Source organism: Furipterus horrens, unplaced genomic scaffold, assembly GCF_987537825.1.
Source record: "Furipterus horrens unplaced genomic scaffold, mFurHor1.1.pri manual_scaffold_13, whole genome shotgun sequence".
In the NCBI taxonomy this organism is placed as follows: domain Eukaryota; kingdom Metazoa; phylum Chordata; class Mammalia; order Chiroptera; family Furipteridae; genus Furipterus; species Furipterus horrens.
Genome location: NW_028327183.1, coordinates 36,835,930 through 36,856,305, shown reverse-complemented (window position 1 = coordinate 36,856,305; position 20,376 = coordinate 36,835,930). Strand labels below are relative to the sequence as shown.

Genomic DNA, 20,376 nt, shown 5'->3' with positions numbered 1-20,376 from the left:
ATTTTTAAGGAGAAGAGAAGGAAGGGAGAAAGAGAGGGAGAGAAACATCAATGTGTGAGAGATATATCAATCGGTTGCCTCTCGCATGTCCCCATCCCAGGACTTGGCCCACAACCCAGGCATGTGCCCTGACTGGGAATCGAACTGGTGACCTTTGTGTTCACAGGTTGGCACTCAATCAACTGAGCCACACCAACCAGGGCCATTTTATTTAGTTTTTGTGTCCTTAGCATACTCCTATCAGTGACAGTTTTTCAGTCTTTAATGACCTTGATACTTCTGATGAGTACTATTTTTGAGAGTGTCTCTCACCTAGTGTGTGTCTGGTATTTTCTCATGATTAGATTGAGATTATTCATCTTTGGCAGAAATATCACAGAAGTGATATATATGTCTCTATGATACGATGTAGCCTCTGTGCACCATACCAGCTTTTACTTTATGTTAAAATGGTTTATTGCCTGTGTTAATCTTGATCACTTGGTTAAAGCAGTATCTCCTATGTTTTTCCCCTGTAAAGTTTTACTTTTCCATCTATAATTGGAAATTATCTTGCAAGGAGATATTTTCAGTTTATACATTTTGTCTACTGAATTTTAGCATCTATTGTTGGATCTTGTCTATAACAGTTATTATAATAGTATTGTCCAGTGCTAATTTTCTTTCCCTTATTTTTTCTACATTTATTAATTTGCATTCTTCTGTAAAGAAGAGCTGTCTCTCATCCCTCTTCCATTTATTTATTTACTCAATGATTTGGTTCTATCAGTATGGGGTTATGGGTGTTTATTGTAGTCTGTGGGTTGTAGCCACTACTATCATTGATTAATTGAACAGTTATTTCAAGCTTTGGCCATTAGGAACTCCTTCAGGTTGACTCCTGGGCTCTCTCAGCATGGCTTTATTCTTTAGTACTGTGTGTTTTCTGGTACCACAACATATTTTAGGCTTATCTTATATTTTTTCTATCCCATCCCTGAAATCAGCCATTCCTTAAAGTAGCCCTGGTTTCTTTTATTGGAGAATGGTATGAAATAGTATCTTTGATTTTTTTTTTTCCTGAGCAAAGTAGGACCTCTACCATCTTTTACTTCCCTATTCTCTAGATTGGGATTTGGCAAACTACAATTTGTGGGTCACATTCAGCCCATGGCCAGTTTTTTGTACCACTCACCAGCTAAGAACAGTTTTTATATTTTGAAAAGGTTTTAATATTATATTTGAGGGGGGACCAAAAAACAAAAAACAGAATTTGTTTATAAAAAAGTATGTATTTATTCTCACATGTTTAGACTTCAGTCACCTTCAAAGTACTTTCCATTCGATGCAACACCTATTGAGACCATTTTCCACTGCTCAAAACAGTTTTTGAATGCATCAATTTTGATGCCTTTTAATGTTTCTGCTTTCTTTTTTTGTTTCACCTCTTCCACGTTGGCAAAACTTCTCCCTTTGAGGACTTTTTTCAATCTGGGGAAACAAAAAGAAAGTTGCTCGGGGCAAGACCAGGTGAACAGGGAGGATGGGGCACAGGGGTCATGCCGTTTTTGGTCAAAAACTGCTGAACACTCAGCGCGGTGTGGGCAGGTGCACTCTTAAATCACCCATCCTGAAATGGGCAAATGTTGAAAGTTTTCCAAAAAAAAATCACTGAAGACAAACACGGCTTCTCACAACACCAGCTGGTACACTGATACAGACGGGTTCCTAGAACACTCACCTAATGGGGGAAGTTTGTATTGCAAGGGGCCTGCCCTCCAGAAAATAATTCCAGGCTTTTGGGGGTCCTCCCCTACTATGACAGGGACATTATGTGGCCCACAAAGCTTAAAACATTTACTGTCTGGTTCTTTAAAGAAAAAAGCTTTTTGACCTCTGCACGAGTTCACTCCCATTCTCACCCCGCTCTATTTGTTTTAGGGATCTGGAATTTTAGTTTCATTCTATTGTTGTTCTTGTAACATTTAATGAATTTATAGTATGTGTTATTCTTCACTAACATTTATGATATAAATCAGTTATCTGCACACTATGGCCTGTGGGCCAAATCTAGCCTGCCACCTGTTTTTGTGTGACCTATAAACCTGTTGAATTCTGTAAATGCTTTCTAAGGGATGAATATACAAAATTAAAATTATATGCTCATGGGTTGAAATAAGTATTTGTCAGTACTAGCTATATGAAACATTTTCAAGATGAAATATGTAAAATCTCATTGCAGATCAGCAATAACAGATGAACATTTGCCATTAATTTTGATGCTGGAGAACGCTAACCTTGAACTTCACTTAAGTGAAATGTTATCTCTCTCAGAAAATAATTCTATTCTTCTCGTTCATACACCCATATTGCAAAAAAATGAAGTATAATATCAATTAGTATTATACTTTGAATTTCATCTATAAAAGCTTTGTGGTAACTTTTTTCTCTCATTGTATAAGAGCCTACATAATAACCTCATCTTTGCCTCTTAGACCCCAAAGCTTAAAATATATACCATCTGGCCTTTTAAGGAAAAGAAAAGAAAATGTTTGCCATCCCCTGATTTGGAGATAGAGTTGAAAGTTTATGTTTGAAAAGTATATACAGTAGAATCAAAATTACACTTGCCATGACCCTAAACCAGCCTTAAATCACCAAAACATTTGCATTTCAAAGTTCAAAAATAAGAACCAACTTTCTGGCTTCTTTGTACGTTAGCTCTAGTCTACATTTCCTTGGGAGGGTACACTCCAAGGATAAGAATGAACAGGTATACCCTGACTGGTATGGCTCAGTGGACTGAGCGCCAACCTGCTAACCAAAGGGTCGCTGGTTCAATTCCCAGTCAGGGCACATGCCTGGGTTGCAGGCCAGGTCCCTAATTGGGGGCACACAAGAGGCAGCCACACATTGGTGTTTCTCTCCCTTTCTCCCTCCCTTCCCCTCTCTCTAAAAATAAATAAATAAAAGTAAAAAGGAATGGACAGGTGTGATACATTGATGAATTACTCAGTTTTTCTTTATCTGTTAGATTCTTTTTTAAAAAATAATTTGTTTGTTTATTTATTTTTAGAGAGGGGGAAAGGAGAAAGAGAGGGAGAGAAACATCACTGTGTGGTTGCCTCTCACTCGCGCCCCCAATTGGGGACCTGACATGCAACCTAGTTACATGCCCTGACTGGGAATCGAACCAGCGACACTTGGTTCGCGGGCTGACGCTCAATCCACTGAGCCACAGCAGCCGGGCTTTCTATTAGATTCTTATGGCTTCTGTAACAAATTACTATAAATTTGGTGTCTTAAAACACAAATTTATTATTTTAAAGGATTTTTTATTTTTTAATTGGTGAGAGAGAGAGAAAAACATCAATTTTTATTGTTCCACTTATTTATACACTTATTGGTTGATTCTTGCATGTGCCCACTATCTTGGTGCATCAGAACAATGCTCCAACCAACTTAGCTCCTCAGCCAGGGCCAAATTTATTATTTTATAATTCTAGAGATTAGTAGTCCAAAATGCATTTCACTGGACTAAAATCAAGGTGCCTGCAGGGCTGCATTCCTTTCTGGAGCCTCTAGAGGATAATCGGGTTTTTTTGCCCTTTCCAGCTTCCAGAGGTAGCCTGCATTCTTTGGGTCATAGCCCCCCTCCCTCTTAAAAGCTGGCAGCTTAGCATCTTCAGATCTCTGTCTCTGACTTCATTCTCCTCCCTCTCTCACTTATAAGGACCCTGTGGTTACACTGGGCCCACCCAGATAATCCAGGATCTCATCTCATTGTCAGCTGAGCAGCAACCATAATTTCCTCTCCAACCTTAATTCCCCTTTGCTGTGTAACATAACATATTCACAGGTTGCAGGGATTAAAACATGGAGAACTTTAGGGAGGTCATTATTTTGCCTACCATGCTGTGTTTTTTGAACACATATCATTCAGTATGCATAAATTCAGTGTATATAGTATGACTTCACTGAAATTTTGTATTATATTGCTAGTAATCCCATTGCTGTTTACTTCGTAATAATTATTATCTTTCACGGAGTATTTGGTTGATATATTTTCCAAGTCTTTGTAGTTCAAGGATAAAAAAATCTTTTTAAAATTATGATAAACATTACATAAAATTTAGTCATTTGACTGCTTTTTACTATGCAATTCACTGGCATTAATTACAGTGTTGTGCAAGCATCTCCACCATCCATTTCCAGAAGTTGTTTTTTTTAAGATTTTATTTATTTATTTTTAGAGAGAGAGGAAGGCAGGGAGAAAGAGAGGGAGAGAAACTTTGATATGTGAGAGAAATATCTATCGATTGCCTCTGGCCAATGCTCCAGCTGGGGACTGGGCCCACAGCCCCGGCATGTGCCCTGACCGGGAGTTGAACCATGACCTTTAGCTTTACAGGACAACACACAACCAACTGAGCCACATCAGTCAGGGCTCCAGAACTTAATTATCATCCCACACTGAAACTCTGTTCCCATTAAACAATAATTCTCCATTTCCCCTTCCTCCTAGCCCATGAGAACCTCTGTTCTACTTTCTGTCTCTATGAATTCGCCTGTCCTAGGTACCTCGTATAAGTGGAATAATACAATATGTAGCCTTTTGCATCTGGATCATTTCACTTATATAATGTTTTTAAGGTGCATTGATGTTATAATATTTATCACAATTTTATTCCTTTTTAAGGCTGAATAATATTTCATTGTGTGATATATTACACTTTGTTTATCCATTCATCTACTGATACAACACTTAGGTTCTTTCTACCATTTGGCTATTGTGGATAATGCTGCTATGAATATTAGTGTACAGTATCTGAGTCACTGTTTTTACTTCTTTTGTGTGTATACTTAGGATCAGATGGTAACTATATGTTTAGCCTTTTGAGGATATTTCTCAATTTTTAAGAACTTTTTAAATTTTTTCTTTAATTTTATTTATTTATTTTTAGAAAGCAGCGCAGGGAAGGATAAAGAAGGAGAGAAACATCAATGTGTGAAACATTGATTGGTTGCCTCTCTCACACTCCCCAACTAGGCACTGGACCTGGAACACAGACAGGCACGTGCCCTGACCGAAAATTGAACTGGTGACCCTTCACTTTGTAGGATGACAACCAACTGAGCCACGCCAGTCAGGGCAAGAGCTTTTTATGACTTGTAAAGATCATGCCTTCATCAGTAATGTCAGTTTCAAATAATTTCTCTGTCATTTGTCATTTTTTGACTTTGCTTTTGGTGTTTTTTGTTCATGTGCAAGCTTCTTTGTTTTGTTTATCACCATTACATAGTTGAATACATCAGTCTTTTCTGGCTTTTAGATTTTGAGTCATTGTTTCGTTGTTAGGTTTTCCCATACCTAGATTATAGAGTATCCCACTATTCACCTAAAAATAAAATGCCTTTCAAAGTGAGAGGCAGTAGGTACTTATTGGGAATCATTAATTCAGACAGAAGCCCAAGTAATGTCCCATTAGGAGACAAAGGCAATAGGTATTTATGAGAAAGGGAAGGGGAACAATTACATCAATATAAGGAAGGCATTTCTATTGTAGCAGATAACATAACATGGTGATATTAGTTCTAAACAATGTTTTTAATTTTCGGTCCAGTAGCCATCAGTCCATTAGTCAGAATAAATGCTTTCTTGTTATTTTGCAGGCAGTTCTTCTGCAAGGCACAAGATTGCTTAAGCCCAGTCCAGAGGTTATTTTGTCCTGTCTTAACATTCCTAAGATGTGAGGCATAAAATTTGTATGTCAGTTTTTCTGGCATGGCAGCTCTGGCTCCCTTTTAAAGTGGTTTCATTTATATTACTATTTACTTTTTTCCTCTTTGATTGAGATTTTTCCTTGAAAGCATCACTGATGAATCATCAGAAAGCAGCATTAATCAGTTGTTAAAAGCATAGTTGGCCCTCCATTGTCAATTGGCTCATTTAGGTATGTCATGCCATTATTCACCTCTCATTGCCAGGAAAGGTCATTCTTGGTATGTCATGTTCCATGAAGAAGGGAAAATACTTTATTTTTTTATTTTTAGGAGCCTTAATTTGAACAACAAGTGCACCAGGAAGGAGGAAGACTTCACCATTATGGCATTTTAAGTGCAAACATCTGTAGTTTTTTGAGGTTTTCTTTTTTTTAAGTATGAAATCTCATAGGCCTTAGTGATCATCTCAAAATGTTGAGCAACATTATCAGAGTGTCTTTATAACTTCAAGGTGTGCAAACAAAACAAAAGCAAAATTTTTATAATTACAAAATGTTAAGTCAATTTGAGGACTGGATCTGAACCAGAAGGCAGTTAGTTGAAGGAATTAAATAACCATGAGGTGTTAGTGGGCATTGTATTTAATCATTTGGCTTGTGTTCAGATTTTATCTAGTTTTATCTCTATTTTATCAGAGGTGTTTTATCTAAGTACAATAAGAAGTATTAATAATAGAGCAAACCCCACCTTGCTTAGCTAGGTATATAGTCAAGAGCAATTCTGTTGTCTAATATAACTCTTGTAAGGGAATTTAAAGATTTTTCTTTTGGGTTGGCTATTACTGTGGCAGTTAATATAATACCTGCCTAAGGAAAAAAAATTATTTTTTCTTCTTTTTTACTATTATTTTTCTATTACAATTGTCCCATTTTTTCCCCCTGCCCTGTGAATATTAAACCATCCTTGCATCCTTGGGTTAAATACCTCTTGATCGTGGTGTATGATCTTTTTAATGTGTTGCTGGATCCTGTTTGCCAATATTTTGTTGAGGATTTTAGCATCTATGTTTATTAGCGATATTGGCCTGTAGTTTTCTTTCTTCATTGTGTCTTGAGGAAAAAATACTCTTTTAAATCTGGTACCTTCATTGCAGCTGACATCACAGGCATTAGAACATCCTTGGCTATGTGTGTAACTAGTTGTACATTTTGACCTGTGAAATAGGTTTAAAGATGATGTCCAATGTTATCTTTTCAGATAGAAATTAAGAGGAAAAAGGAAACAGTAACTATTGCAGTGAGTACTTAGACTTTCATGTTTTTTATGCAATAAGAAGGGACTAAAGTGAGGGGAAAAGGGGAAATGGAAAAAAAGGAAGGTGCAGATTCTAAAGTGAAGGGAAAAAGTGGAAAGGAGAAAAGAAAGGTGCAGATTATATAAGCCTCATCCAGAATCTTGGGTTAGTCATTCATAATAGATATTGTTTGTTTTGTTTTGTAGTAATTTAAAAAATTTAAATCCTCTGTTGACTGAGCAGTCTAGTTAGGTATAAGAGCTTTCTTTAAATTGGGAAGCATGAGTCCAAGTCAGCATCTTTAAATTTGGTTACATATCAGTCAGTTAAGAGTTCCTGAAGTTTTGTATTTTAGAGTCACAGGCTTTTCCATGAATATCTCTAAAGATAAAACATCTTTGTAGAAACATTTTTGTGAAAACATCAGAGTAAAACAATAATTGTCTGTAAATGACAAAAGACTTAATGGCTAAGGTTAAAGATTTGATGAGAGTTTACATACATATGTACATATAAATAATGTAATTGACTTAGTTATCTATTCTAATCCTAGTTAGCTTAACCATATATAAAATATTTTTAAGATCTCTCATCCAAGAACCTTTTATAAGTATACACACCTTTTGTAGCATACATATATTTTTTAGTTTCGTTTTTTTAAATTTTGAAATAATAATTTTACTCCAGGACAAAATTTTTCTTTTTTTACCTAAAAATAAACCCATATACTTTATATCTTTCTTTATCTAAGAAACATTTTTTCTTCAACAAAAGTTCATCATTATGTTTCATATATTTCTCTATACCTAAAACATACATTTTATTTTTTATATACAGTTATTTTGTTTTTTATTATTTTGTAGTAATTTTGTAGAAAAAATCATAGCTTTTTACAAATCAGGTTTGTAAAGGAATTTATCAAGTAGTTTGTATTTTTAAAAGGTCACTTTTTTTCAGTCTCTGTTAGCAATGTTTGGTTAGTTCCTAGGTGTTTACATATTAAAGACATGATAGGAGTTACAACTTTAAGAGACAGAGAAAGACTAAGTGTTTTGGCATTACTTATTTGACAATCATCCCATGTAATTTAACATACTAAATAGGCCTGATTAGTTTACTTTTTTTCTTTCATAAAGAGAACAAATCTTTGAAATGATTTAGGCCTTCTTTTGAAAAAACTCTGAAGTTTTTAAAAAATCTCAAGGGTCAAAGAAAAGACTTTAATTTTTTTAATCTTAGGAAGCTTGTCAATGTTTAAATATTTGGTCAAGTAAAATTATAGGTCATTGTGGAACAATACGTAAGTTATTTATTTAACCAAAATGACAATAAAAGATTTTAAAGACAAATATAGAACGTTACATAGTTGTAAGCAAAATTTTAGTTTTTTAGTATTAAGAAGACTCAGTGTACTGAAACAAAGAGCTGATGATAAAGACAGGAAGCCATTTAAATAAGATAAAATCTTTGGGTCTATTTATAGTCTCATTAAGAGTATTGCTGGTGGAAATGGTGTCCTTTCATTGCCTGCAAGAAAAACATTTCCAGAGACTCAGGTGAGGAAGGATGAGGTTGAGTAGTGAGATTAGAAGCAAATCAAAGGACTCCCCCTAGGCTCCCAGTGTCTCATTGCCATCTCTCCCACTGTGGAAAAAATCCAGCCTAGTCTTCATCAAGCCCAGTACAAAGGCTAAGGTCCAGAGATTCTGTGCCATTGGTTCGGTTCAGTTCATCACTTGTCCTCTCCCAGCTAGTTTAGTCTGCTTTCCTGGCTGCACTCTGACTGGCACAGTGCCCAGGCCCACACTTGAAACCCATGTTGTCTGCCATGGGTCCCAGGGAGCTGGTAGGGCCTCATGGCTACTATGGAGAGAGAACTCTTGAACTAATGGGGATAAGTGCATGTTACTGGGTGAGAGAGAGAGGAGGAACTTGAGAGAGCTTTGTTAAGTTTGGTTACATTATCTTCAGCTTGGGAAGGACCAGCCACCCTTTCAAACTAACCGATCAACTTCCCAGTCTTTCATGGGCTTCTGCTGGTTCTTCTCCCTAATCAATCCATTTCCTAGATCTTCCAGGATTCTGTGTTCCTTATCCAATCTGATCCATTTCTTAGGCTAGGCAGACAGGCCTTTATGGTCACCTAAGATGTTCCTGCTGTACGTGCCCCAAAGTGCACCTACCTCCCCCTTTGCCATCTTGGCTTCTACTGGGCATGCGCCCAGCAGAAGAATGTCCCTGGCTGTTTTTATTTCTCCCCAGGTAATGACCCTTTCTGCCATTTGAGGATTAAGTCCAAAGGGCAGAGGATGTAGCAGCAGTCTCCTAGAGTGTGTGAATGAGTCTGTGAAAGCTATAACTGCCTAGTAAATCAAGCTCAATGGAATTCTGCAACTTCTTGGTGAAGCAAGCCTGCTTTAGCTTTCCAGTTTATTAAGTTTAATATTGGATTCATCTTCCTAGTTTATTATGCTCAATGTTGGATTCCCTTAGATCCCTTTCTTTATTAATAACTAGCTAACTATGCTAACAAGAGTACATGAAATTTTTGGATTTTTTAGCAGAGAAATAATATGTGTTAGCTTTACAGAAGTACACCATTGATATTAAATTTTTTTTTTTTAATCTTTACATATTGCCCTGGCTGGTGTGGCTCAGTTGGTTGGAGGATCATTCGATTCCTGGCAGGGCACATATCTAGGTTGCAGGTTTGGTCCTCAGGGCACATATGAGAGGCAACCAGTCAATGTTTCTCTCCCCTTCTCTGTCCCTCCCTTCCATTCTCTCTAAAATCAATAAGGATGCCCTTGGATGAGGATTTAAAAAAACCCTATATATTAACTATTTAATTTAAGCTAGCTTAATAATAAGGTAAATTTTTGAAATAACCAGTACAAAATTATTTTTATTCTTTAATAAAAACATATCTTTATTTATTATATGTCTTATTGAAAACATATATTAATTTTTTATTAATTAAATGTTGATAATTTTAAGACTTGTCTGTTTTAATCAAATCAACTAAGTTTAATCAGTTTTGCTAAATCTTTTTTAGATAATATGATACTGAAGTACATTTGGGTTAGTTTCTGTTAAATTTTTTAAATTTCTCTAAGTATTTAATTATTAAGCCAATTAAACAGCTTTCTTATAAGTCAATTTTATTAATTTTTTTTTGGAGGTAGATACATGTACAGACACATACACATATATGTACACACAGACACAGCCAGAGACTTGATACTGATAACTGTATTTAAAAGAAATTATTTTTAGCCATGAGACAGGTAATGGCAAAAAAGAAAAAGAAAAAGCTGTCATTTATAATATTATAATAAGTTTATTTATTTAGGTGGCTAAGACTTTAAGATTTTTATTTGTGCTCACTTCAGCAGCACATGTACTAAAATTGGAACGATACAGAGAAGATTAGCATGGCCCCTGCGCAAGGATGACACGCAAAAAAAGAAAAAAAAAGATTTTTATTTGTCCTTGATAAAGTTTTTTTAAGGAGATTGGAAACGTAGGGACTGCTTAATCAATGGAGGCTTTTCAGACACCTATGTTTGTTTGTTTTTTTAAATATCGTCAGCAGCCGTCCGTCTCGAGAGACGATGGTGTAGCTTCTTAAGAGTCTATCTGCACCGCCGAGAATGGTTGTGCAGTCCGACTCGGGAGTGACACGGTATCTGTCTCCTCCCGTGTTGAATCGACGTCTTGCGATGACGCTGGAGTGTCCTCTCCAGTGAAGCTGAAGCTACAGAGCCTGGGCAGGGTGATATGGAGGGTCTGCTGTTGCCCATGCAGCAGACCCCCCCCTCTCTTCGCAGCTGAAGGGTCCAAGGGAAAGACGGAGTCAATACAGCTTGGCTTCAGGTGCGCCGCAGGAGTTGCCGGTGTTGACTACAACGTCAAACCGCCTTAGGGACTCCGGCTCCGGATTTTCTGTCGGGGTTTACTCCCTTAGCCTTTCCCCTGAAGAGGTATGCCGCAAGGCAGCGGAGGTTTTTTGGAGTCAGAGTTTTCCTTCTCTGATGTGCTTACTGATTTTAGAGAGAGGGGAAGGGAGGGAGGGAGGGAGACAGAGAGAGAGAAACATCAGTGAGTTGTCTCCTGTATGTACCACAGCTGGGAATCAAACCCATAACCTTTTGGTGTCCAGGACAATGCTCCAACCAACTGAGATGCCTAGCCAGGGTTCCTTTTTTTTTCTTTGGTGTTTAGTCAGAAGCAGTTGTGGACTGTTTACGTTTCTGAGATCAATAGAAAGTCTTTGGAAGTTTCTGAAAAGACTTAAAAAATTCTATTAGACTTAATTATGTCAAATTTCTGAACATAGAGTTATTAAATTTTTTGAAATATCTTGTCAGGTTTCAGGTAGGACAAGCATTAAGAGATTTTAAAACACCTGTTTAGATGGCCACAGGTATTTTTTTAGGGTTTATTTAGAAATTGTCTTTTGAAAACTTTTGTTTATCAATTAATGAATGTATTTTATTGTCCATGAGATTTTTGGATTTCTCTCTTTATGTAAACTTTTTATGACAAACAACATAACAGATAGAGACAAGAAAAGGAAACAAACAGATGCAAAATTAAATGAGTACTTAGCCATCAGGGAGCCCCCTGTAGAGTTGTTCATCACCGCCCAGGGCACTTTTTACAAGAGTGGGCTGTGAAAATTCCCTCCTGAGAGAAAAAGATTTTCCATACAGTAGTAAACTCCTATGGTATTTCCTCACTTGCTAGCACCTAGCAGTTGCTCCCTCCACCCCGGGAAAAAACCTCTCCTGAGCACAAATAAAGGCACCACAGCAGCAGCAACAACAACAAAAAGGAGGGAGGTTTGAATGTAAGAGGGCTTCACAGTCAAGGACACAGCAGTCAATGGGAATGGTGACCACAAAAAGAGGCTCTGCAGTTACCATTCCAGGTTCACGGGGAACACTGGACCATGCAGATGAGGCCAATTTAGATCCTATTTACTACACCAGCTATGATAACTTAAAAATAAAAAGACTGCCCTGGTTGGTGTGGCTCTGGATTGAGATCCAGCCTGTGAACCAAAGGGTCGCTGGTTTGATTCCCAGTCAGTGCACATGCCTGGGTTGTGGGCCAGGTCCCCAGTTGGGGGCATGCGAGAGGCAACCACACATTGATGTTTCTCTCCCTCTTTCTCTCTCTCTTCCCCTCTCTCTAAAAATAAATAAATAAATCTTTTTAAAAATAATAAAATAAAAAGGCCCTTTGAAGTGAGAGGCAACAATGTGTTTAAGTTCAATAACACCATTATTTGGGCTTTTACCTAGATTGATGATTCCCCTTTCCAAATAGCTATTCTCACTGATCTCAAATAAACACTTTGTTGTCTCTCAATTCGAAAAGCCTTTTTATTGTTAACACCATTAGGTTTCCTTCTAGTATTTAAATGGTTTTTATTTTCTTTTTTTTTTTTTTTTCTATTTTCTTTTAAGAGTAAACCTCAATTTGGAGTTTATTCTGGTGTATGGTAGCATAATGTATGGAGCCACTTTTATCTTTTACCCCATTATTTATTACAAAAACTATTCTTATCCCCTCTGAGATACCACCATTATAATAAATTTGATTTTCATATAAACATCATTCTACTTTTGGCTTTTCTTTTTGTGTTCCATTGGTCTGTCTCTAGAAACTAGTATTTATTCATCAAACAATCCATTATTAAAAGCCAATTATATGCTAAATTTCTGTGACAGTGACTAATGAGAAAAACATTGTTTCTGTCTTTGAGGAGACTTAAGAGCAAGAAAGCAAACAGGTCAACAGATAACACTGGGAAACACAATTTTGGGTGAGTTAGATCTGACACTTGTTTTTGACTAACTTTTAGCATCTGAATTCAAAAATGACCCCAGTTTTTCTCTATCATGTCAACTTTTTAAGGTACAGGATACCGTCCCTTTGTCCCCAAAATCATACAAAATGTACATACAAAGGAAAATAAAGAAAAAATTACCTGAATATATTGTTTATTTAGAGTTATTTTATTCATAAAAAAGCTATATATTGTTACTGTAAGTCCAATTCTGTACAAGTAATAAAGTTCTGCTACCAAACATACATATTAAGGTAAAATTTTACACTTATAGCTTTTCCTGGAGTGTTCAGTCTGTGGACAATCTCATCTGATGCTCCAACAATAGTCAGCCATCATATGTACATCCCACCTACCCTGATACCGTACCTCCATGACCTTCAAGTCTTGGTGGAGTCGTTCACCTTGCTCATCACTGACTGCACCAGGATTTTTTGGGAAGTCAGCAAGATGGCTATGCAGAAAATGCACCTTGATGCTCATGTTGTAGCCAAACATTTTGAAGCTCTCCAAGAGTTTCTGGACAATTTCGGTGTAATTCTGTGCTCATATATTTCCAAGAAAGTCCCTGACAAAGTTTTTGAATGACAACCAAGCATTCTTTTGGAGTTCTGACATTGTCCTGATGAAATGTTCATCTTTAATGAGCTGCCAATCTGTGGACCATCAAACACACCAGCCTTTATCTTTTCAAATAACAGGCTAAGAAATGCCAAAATGAGATACTTGAAAGAGTCTCCTTCAGTTGGCAAAGCTGTAACAAATTGTTTTGTGAGACCCAGTTTTATGTGCAGATGTGGGAATATAATGTTCTTTCTGTCAACAAGTGACTCATGTAGAATGTTTGAGGTCAGATCTTGGAGGCCAATTTGACTCCACCCAATGAGTTCTGCTGTCCCACATACACAGAAAACAGGGATACTTGGTGTGTCTGTATTGCTGACCAAGAAGAAAGCAGACCATTTTAAGGTCAACACAGATGATCCAATTGTGCTTGTGATATTGCAACAGATCAATGACTCTCTTTTTGTCTTCATATTCTTCACAAAAACTGACTGAATGGACAATTGGGACTGCACCAAATAAATTGCCATTGTGGAGGAGGACACACTTCAAGCTCTGCTTTGAGCTATCAATGAACAGTCGCCATTCAGTTGCATTATAGATTGGAATTCCCAATTCCTCCATTAAACCATCTATGTTATGGCAATACACAAAGCCACTGTCACTTCGAAAGTACTCCAGAAATGCACTTTCTCTGGATTGAAAGTAGGATACCTTTGCTCCTTTTTCAAGCAAGTTTTCTTATGCAGTCTCTGAAGCCTCTTTGGATAGTCCCAAATCTCATGCCAATTCATTCAACTCGTGCTGATCAAATCCCTTACAAACTGAGTCATCTTCAATTTCAAAATCTTCATCGTTGCTGTCTCTTAGTTCTTCACCATACTCCTGTTTCTTAAGAGAGGGTAGTTCAGTGAAAACTGGCACTGGAATTTCAGCTGAGTGAGGCACTGGGCGTATAGCTGATGGTGGCCTAGGATACTCCGTTTTACATTTATTTTTTTTTGTTGTTGTTATATCCTGACGTTTTCACTATACAAAAGTAACAGTCACTTGAATGGTCTCTGGGCTGTCACCAAACCATAGGTGTACCAAATGGCAATTTATCACATGTTCCCTTCATCCACATCTGTAAACTCTCGACACACTGCTGCACACCTTGTGAAGGACCCAAGACTTATCTTGATCACCAAGTTTTACTTTAAAATATGCAAAATAGCCTTGCCTGACAAATGCGCTGATGTTTGTCCTTTGGGAATGGTGAAACTGCGACAGATATAACAAAACAAATCAGAGTTGTTTAGGCACTTACGATGAGAAATAGCAGAGGCAGACATGATCTGAAGGAAGGAAATAAGTATGTGTGTAAATAGAAAAATAAATTCTGCTAACTCCTTGTATACAGACAAGAACTCGAACTACACTTCGGAATATGATTCACTATATAGAGCGGCACACAACCTCTCACCACACTGTCTTGTGTGTAACTGAATAGCCTAGACAAGTATGAACCTGTTGCTGATCTCCAAGGTTGTCCCCCACCCCTCCTCACTCAAGGGAGGTTTGCTCTCAGCAAATAGGACAGCATTAGTGCTTCCCTCAATCCAGGCTCGATCCAGCCTAGAGTGGTCACATTAAGATAAGCTGTACAGAAAAAAAACTTGACGTGACAGAAGAAAACTAACTGCAGTTTTGAAATCAGCATGCCTATTTAAGACAAACAGCTGAAAAATCTAACTGAGTAGGAATTATGTTAAAAATTGTTCCTCAGTGTAATAAGTAAATGAAAATGTAATTACAACTGATAAAAGAGTTACAAAGCCCTGACTGGTATGGCTCAGTGGATTGAGTGCCAGACAGGGAACCAAAGGGTCACTGGTTCAATTCCCAGTCAGGGCACATGCCTGGGTTCTGGTCCAGATTCCCCGTTGGAAGCTGAATTCCCAGTTGGGGGAGTGCAAGAGGCAACCACACATTGATGTTTCTCTCCCTCTTTTTCTCCCTCCCTTCCCCTCTCTCTAAAAATAAATAAAATAAAAAGATAAGCTGTACAGAAAAAACTTGACATGATAAAAGAAAGCTAACTGCAGTTTAAAAAAAACAAAAGAGTTACAAGATGTGGGAGAGAGAATCAAGGTATATGCCTAGGGTTATCAAGTCGAGAGCTTTTTTGAAAGTGCACCTTTTACTCTGAGGCCAGAAGGATGAGAAAAGTAGCCATACAAAGAGTCCAGGAGAGGATTCGTGATAAATGGAAGAACCTGATGAGAGGTCTAAGATGGAAAAGACCGAGATTAAGTCTAGATTCTTTTTTTTTAAAGCATGTTTTATTGATTATGTTGTTACAGTAGTTTCAATTTCTTTCCCTTTGCTCCTCTCTGCCCAGTACCCCCCTTCACTCCAGCAATCCCACACCCCTTAGTTCATGTCCATGGGTCGTGCATATAAGTTCTTTGGCTTCACCCTTTTTTCCTATGTTATTCTTAACTTCCCCCTGTCTATTTTGTACCAACCAATTATGCTTCTTACTCCCTGCACCATTTCCCCATTTCTCCCCCTCCACCCTCTCAGCTGATAACCCTCCAAATATCTCCATACCTATGATTCTGTTCCTATTCTGGTTTGCTTAATTGGATTTTGCTTTTATTTTTTAGGTTCAGTTGTTGATAGTTGTGAGTTTGTTGTCATTTTAATGTTCGTAGTTTTGATCTTCTTTTTCTTAACTAAGTCCCTTCAACATTTTATATAATAATGGCTTGGTGATGATGAACTCCTTTAGCTTTACTTTGTCTGGGAAGCACTTCATCTGCCCTTCCATTCTAAATGATAGCTTTGCTGGATAGAGTAATCCTGGTTGCAGATTTCCTTTCATCACATTGAATACTGCTTGCCAGTCCTTTCCTGCCTGCAAAGTTTCCTTTGAGAAATCAGCTGATAGTCCTATAGGTACCCCTCTGTAGGCAACTGTCCACCTCTCTCTTGCTGTCCCCAGGACTCTCTCTTTATCTTTCACCTTTGGCATCTCAATACGATTAGTCCTGGTGTGGTCCCCTCTGGGTCCAGCTCGCCCGGGACCATCCCTGCTTCCCAGACCTGTATGTCCATCTCCTTTGCAAAACTTGGGAAGTTTTTCTCATTTTTTTCAATTCTTGCTTCCTCATTCTGCATTGGTTGACTGTTTATTTCTTCCTTACGTTCCAAATTGTTGATTTGAACCCCGATTTCCTTCCCTTCACCATTGGTTTTGTGTGGATTTACCTTTGTTCCACTTAGCATAGCCTTCACTTCTTCTCTTATGTGTCTGCCATACCCAACCATATCTGTCAAGCCTGTGAGCATCTTTATCATCAGGGTTTTAAATTCTGCATATGTTAGGTTGGCTATCTCTTCGTCGCTTAGTTCTCTCACTGGAACCTTGATCCGTTCTCCCTTTTGGGCCATACTTCTCTGTCTTCTCATTCTGACAGGCTCCTGTGTTTGTTTGCCTCCATGTCTGAGGTAGAGCTGTCGCTCCTGTCTGGATGAGTATTTCTTCTATTTATATCTTTGTTTGCTGGACTTCCATGCAGTTTGATTTTCTGGAACTTCTGGTTGTTTCTAGTTTTGAGGTAGTTGTATTCCTTCGTAGTTGTGGAGGGAGACGCAGCGTGTTTGTCTACGTATCCATCTTGGCTGGAAGTCCAGTCTAGATTCTTGAAGGAAGCCTGTGTTTTAGGTACATAGAAAGGAGGCTGGGGATTGTTCAGTATGAAGATGCACTGTCTTTGGTTGAGACAGGGTTAACAGCAATGAAAATCAGTGATCTGCTTTGCCAAGAGCCTGAGAACATGGCAATGTGTTTAGAATTATTTTTAGTGCAAGTGGGAAGGCTGTGAAAAAGTTTAATCAGAGAATTTCATTTTAAGTGGCATCAGCATTTGTTAGGAAGGGTTAAAAATATAGATGCCTTATTTATAGGAAATTCCCAGAATAAGCAAATTCATAAGAGACAGAATTAGTGGTTCCTTACCATTGGTGATTTCCAGAACCAAGAGGAATGGGAAGTGACTGCTCAGTGAGCACAGGATTTCTGTTTGGGGTGATGAGAATTTTCTATAGCTAGATAGTTGAGATGGTTGCATGACATTAGGAGTGTTTTTCAAAGCACTGAATTGTTTTAAATGGTTAAATGAACAATTTTTATGTTATATGAATCATATCTAACTTCTAAAGTATAGAGAAATGTACACAGGTATGTGCACATGGGAATATTCACACACATACCTTCGCCTTACTCCCAGAGATTTTGATTCAGTCTGGGGTGGTTCTTGGACATTGTACTGTTAACAGGCTTCCAGGATAATTCTGATTCCTATCAAAATTGAGAACCCCTGGCTTAATACGTTTTCATGCCCTTCTAGCATCATATAAACTCTCATATTTGTGCTTTCATGTGCGTTTTAGAAATTGCACAGTGGTATCTGAGACTTACATTGTGACCAGACCAGTTTCATGCCAGGGGGTGGTATGGTTCAAGACCTCCAGCTCTTGACTCATGCAGGAAAGAATTCAAGAACAAGTTCGAATCAGAGTGAGTGAGAGCAAAAGCAAATTTTATTCAGGTAGAGACAAATAGGGTAGGATGTGGATTCCTGAAGACAGGACCAGGGGTTGAGCTGCTTGTTACTCCCCTGGTCGCAAGTCTCACAGGACACTGCTGTGAAAGAAGCAAAAGTATGCATGCAAGTGGGCACGGGTGAACTCCGGAATAAGTTGCATGCTGGGTCATTTTATATGTTTCCAGGGGTAGGTTGTTTCTGGACTTCGTGGCACCAAATTCTGACTCCATCTTCTGGTTTGGAGGGGCCTCATCCCTAATGTACTTCTGGAAGTGTCATGGCATTTGCCCCTTTAGCCCCCCCCCCCCCCTTTTACCTGTGCTATTAATTTTCATTATGGGTCTTTCTCTGGTCAGTTTTTCTTTCATCTTGGATTGATCTAGTTTTAGCTGGTTTTGGTTTTTGTTGACCTCTGCAACTACCACAGCAGAAGTTGCCTGCCATAAACTATTTCCCTTTGATCATGCATGGAACCTGGGGCTCTGGTGAGAGGACCTAGTGCTATGGGCCTGCGATGTCCACTCCTACTTTCTCATTCCACTTAGGGAGTTTTCCCTAACTGCTTTCCATCCTGCCTCAATATAAGCTATTCACCTTTTATAGTTATTATTTTCATTTTTTTCCCCTGTAGTCTGTAGAGTTGTTTTGTTTGGTTTCAATTTCTCTTAGAAGAGAATAGCTTGTATTTATTTATTTATTTATTTTATTTTATTTTATTTTATTTTATTTTTCAGACTTGGAGTCCAGGTGTGAGAAATTTCCACAAAAAGATATTTTTGAATTAAAGACATTCAGTTGGGAGCTAATGGAAAGCCTTAAATGCTGTGGTTTTGAAGGCTCTAGTTTTAAAGAAGACTGGGAATATAAACACCAATTTGAAAGACAAGTAAATCAGGAATGTTATTTCAAGCAAGTGAAAATCACATATGAAAACATACCCACTTTTGAGCATCATACATCCCTCACTCTACATCAGAGCAATGAGCTTGGCAAGAAACTAATTGAATGTAATGAGTGTGGGAAAGCATTTAGCCGTGGTTCACACCTTATGCAACATCAGAAAACTCATACTGGAGAAAAACCCTTTGAATGTAAGGAGTGTGGGAAGGCCTTTAGTCGTGCCTCACACCTTGTTCAACATCAGAGAGTTCATACAGGTGAGAAACCTTATGGCTGTAAGGACTGTGGGAAGGCCTTTGGTCGTACTTCAGAACTCACTCTACATCAGAGACTTCATACCGGTGTCAAACCCTATGACTGTAAACAATGTGGGAAGACCTTTAGACAGCATTCACAACTTATTCTGCATCAAAGAACTCACACGGGTGAGAAACCTTATGTATGTAAAGATTGTGGGAAGGCTTTTATTCGCGGCTCACAACTTACTGTTCATCGGAGAATTCATACAGGTGCTAGACCCTATCAGTGTAAAGAATGTGGGAAGGCCTTTAGACAGCATTCACAACTTACTGTGCATCAGAGAATTCATACTGGTGAGAAACCCTATGAATGTAAGGAATGTGGGAAGGGCTTTATTCATAGCTCAGAAGTTACTCGACATCAAAGAATTCATTCTGGGGAGAAACCTTATGAGTGTAAGGAATGTGGAAAGGCCTTTAGACAGCATGCACAGCTTACTCGACATCAAAGAGTTCATACTGGTGACAGACCCTATGAATGTAAGGACTGTGGGAAGGCCTTTAGTCGTAGTTCATACCTTATTCAACATCAAAGAATTCATACAGGTGACAAACCCTATGAATGTAAGGAATGTGGGAAAGCCTTTATTCGTGTTTCACAACTGACTCATCATCAGCGAATTCATACTTGTGAGAAACCCTATCAATGTAGGGAATGTGGAATGGCCTTTATTCGTAGTTCACAACTTACTGAACATCAGAGAATTCATCCTGGTATCAAACCTTATGAATGTAGAGAATGTGGGCAGGCCTTTATTCTTGGTGCACAGCTCATTGAACACTACAGAATCCATACTTGTTAGAAAGCCTTGAATATTAGGGATGAAGGAAAGCTTTTATATGGCGTTTACACCTGACTTAACATCAGAGAAGGAAAACTCTGACTCCAAAAAACCTCCGCTGCCTTGCGGCATACCTCTTCAGGGGAAAGGCTAAGGGAGTAAACCCCGACAGAAAATCCGGAGCCGGAGTCCCTAAGGCGGTTTGACGTTGTAGTCAACACCGGCAACTCCTGCGGCGCACCTGAAGCCAAGCTGTATTGACTCCGTCTTTCCCTTGGACCCTTCAGCTGCGAAGAGAGGGGGGGGTCTGCTGCATGGGCAACAGCAGACCCTCCATATCACCCTGCCCAGGCTCTGTAGCTTCAGCTTCACTGGAGAGGAC

At 38.3% G+C, this 20,376-nt stretch overlaps 1 protein-coding gene and 1 non-coding gene across 2 annotated transcripts in view; both read left to right on the top strand.

The window, feature by feature from the left end:
* Positions 1 to 20,064, top strand: part of ZNF565 (zinc finger protein 565) — a 61,497-nt gene extending 41,433 nt beyond the window's left edge. Inside the window, exon 5 of the mRNA XM_090260704.1 lies at positions 18,748 to 20,064. Within this exon, the coding sequence (XP_090116830.1) occupies positions 18,748 to 20,015 (1,268 nt within the window). The 3' untranslated portion in view covers positions 20,016 to 20,064. The remainder of the gene's footprint in view (positions 1 to 18,747) is intronic.
* Positions 10,377 to 10,483, top strand: LOC149994556 (U6 spliceosomal RNA). The gene has a single exon (XR_016507974.1). It is a non-coding gene; the product is annotated as a U6 spliceosomal RNA (small nuclear RNA).
* Positions 20,065 to 20,376: the final 312 nt, after the last annotated feature.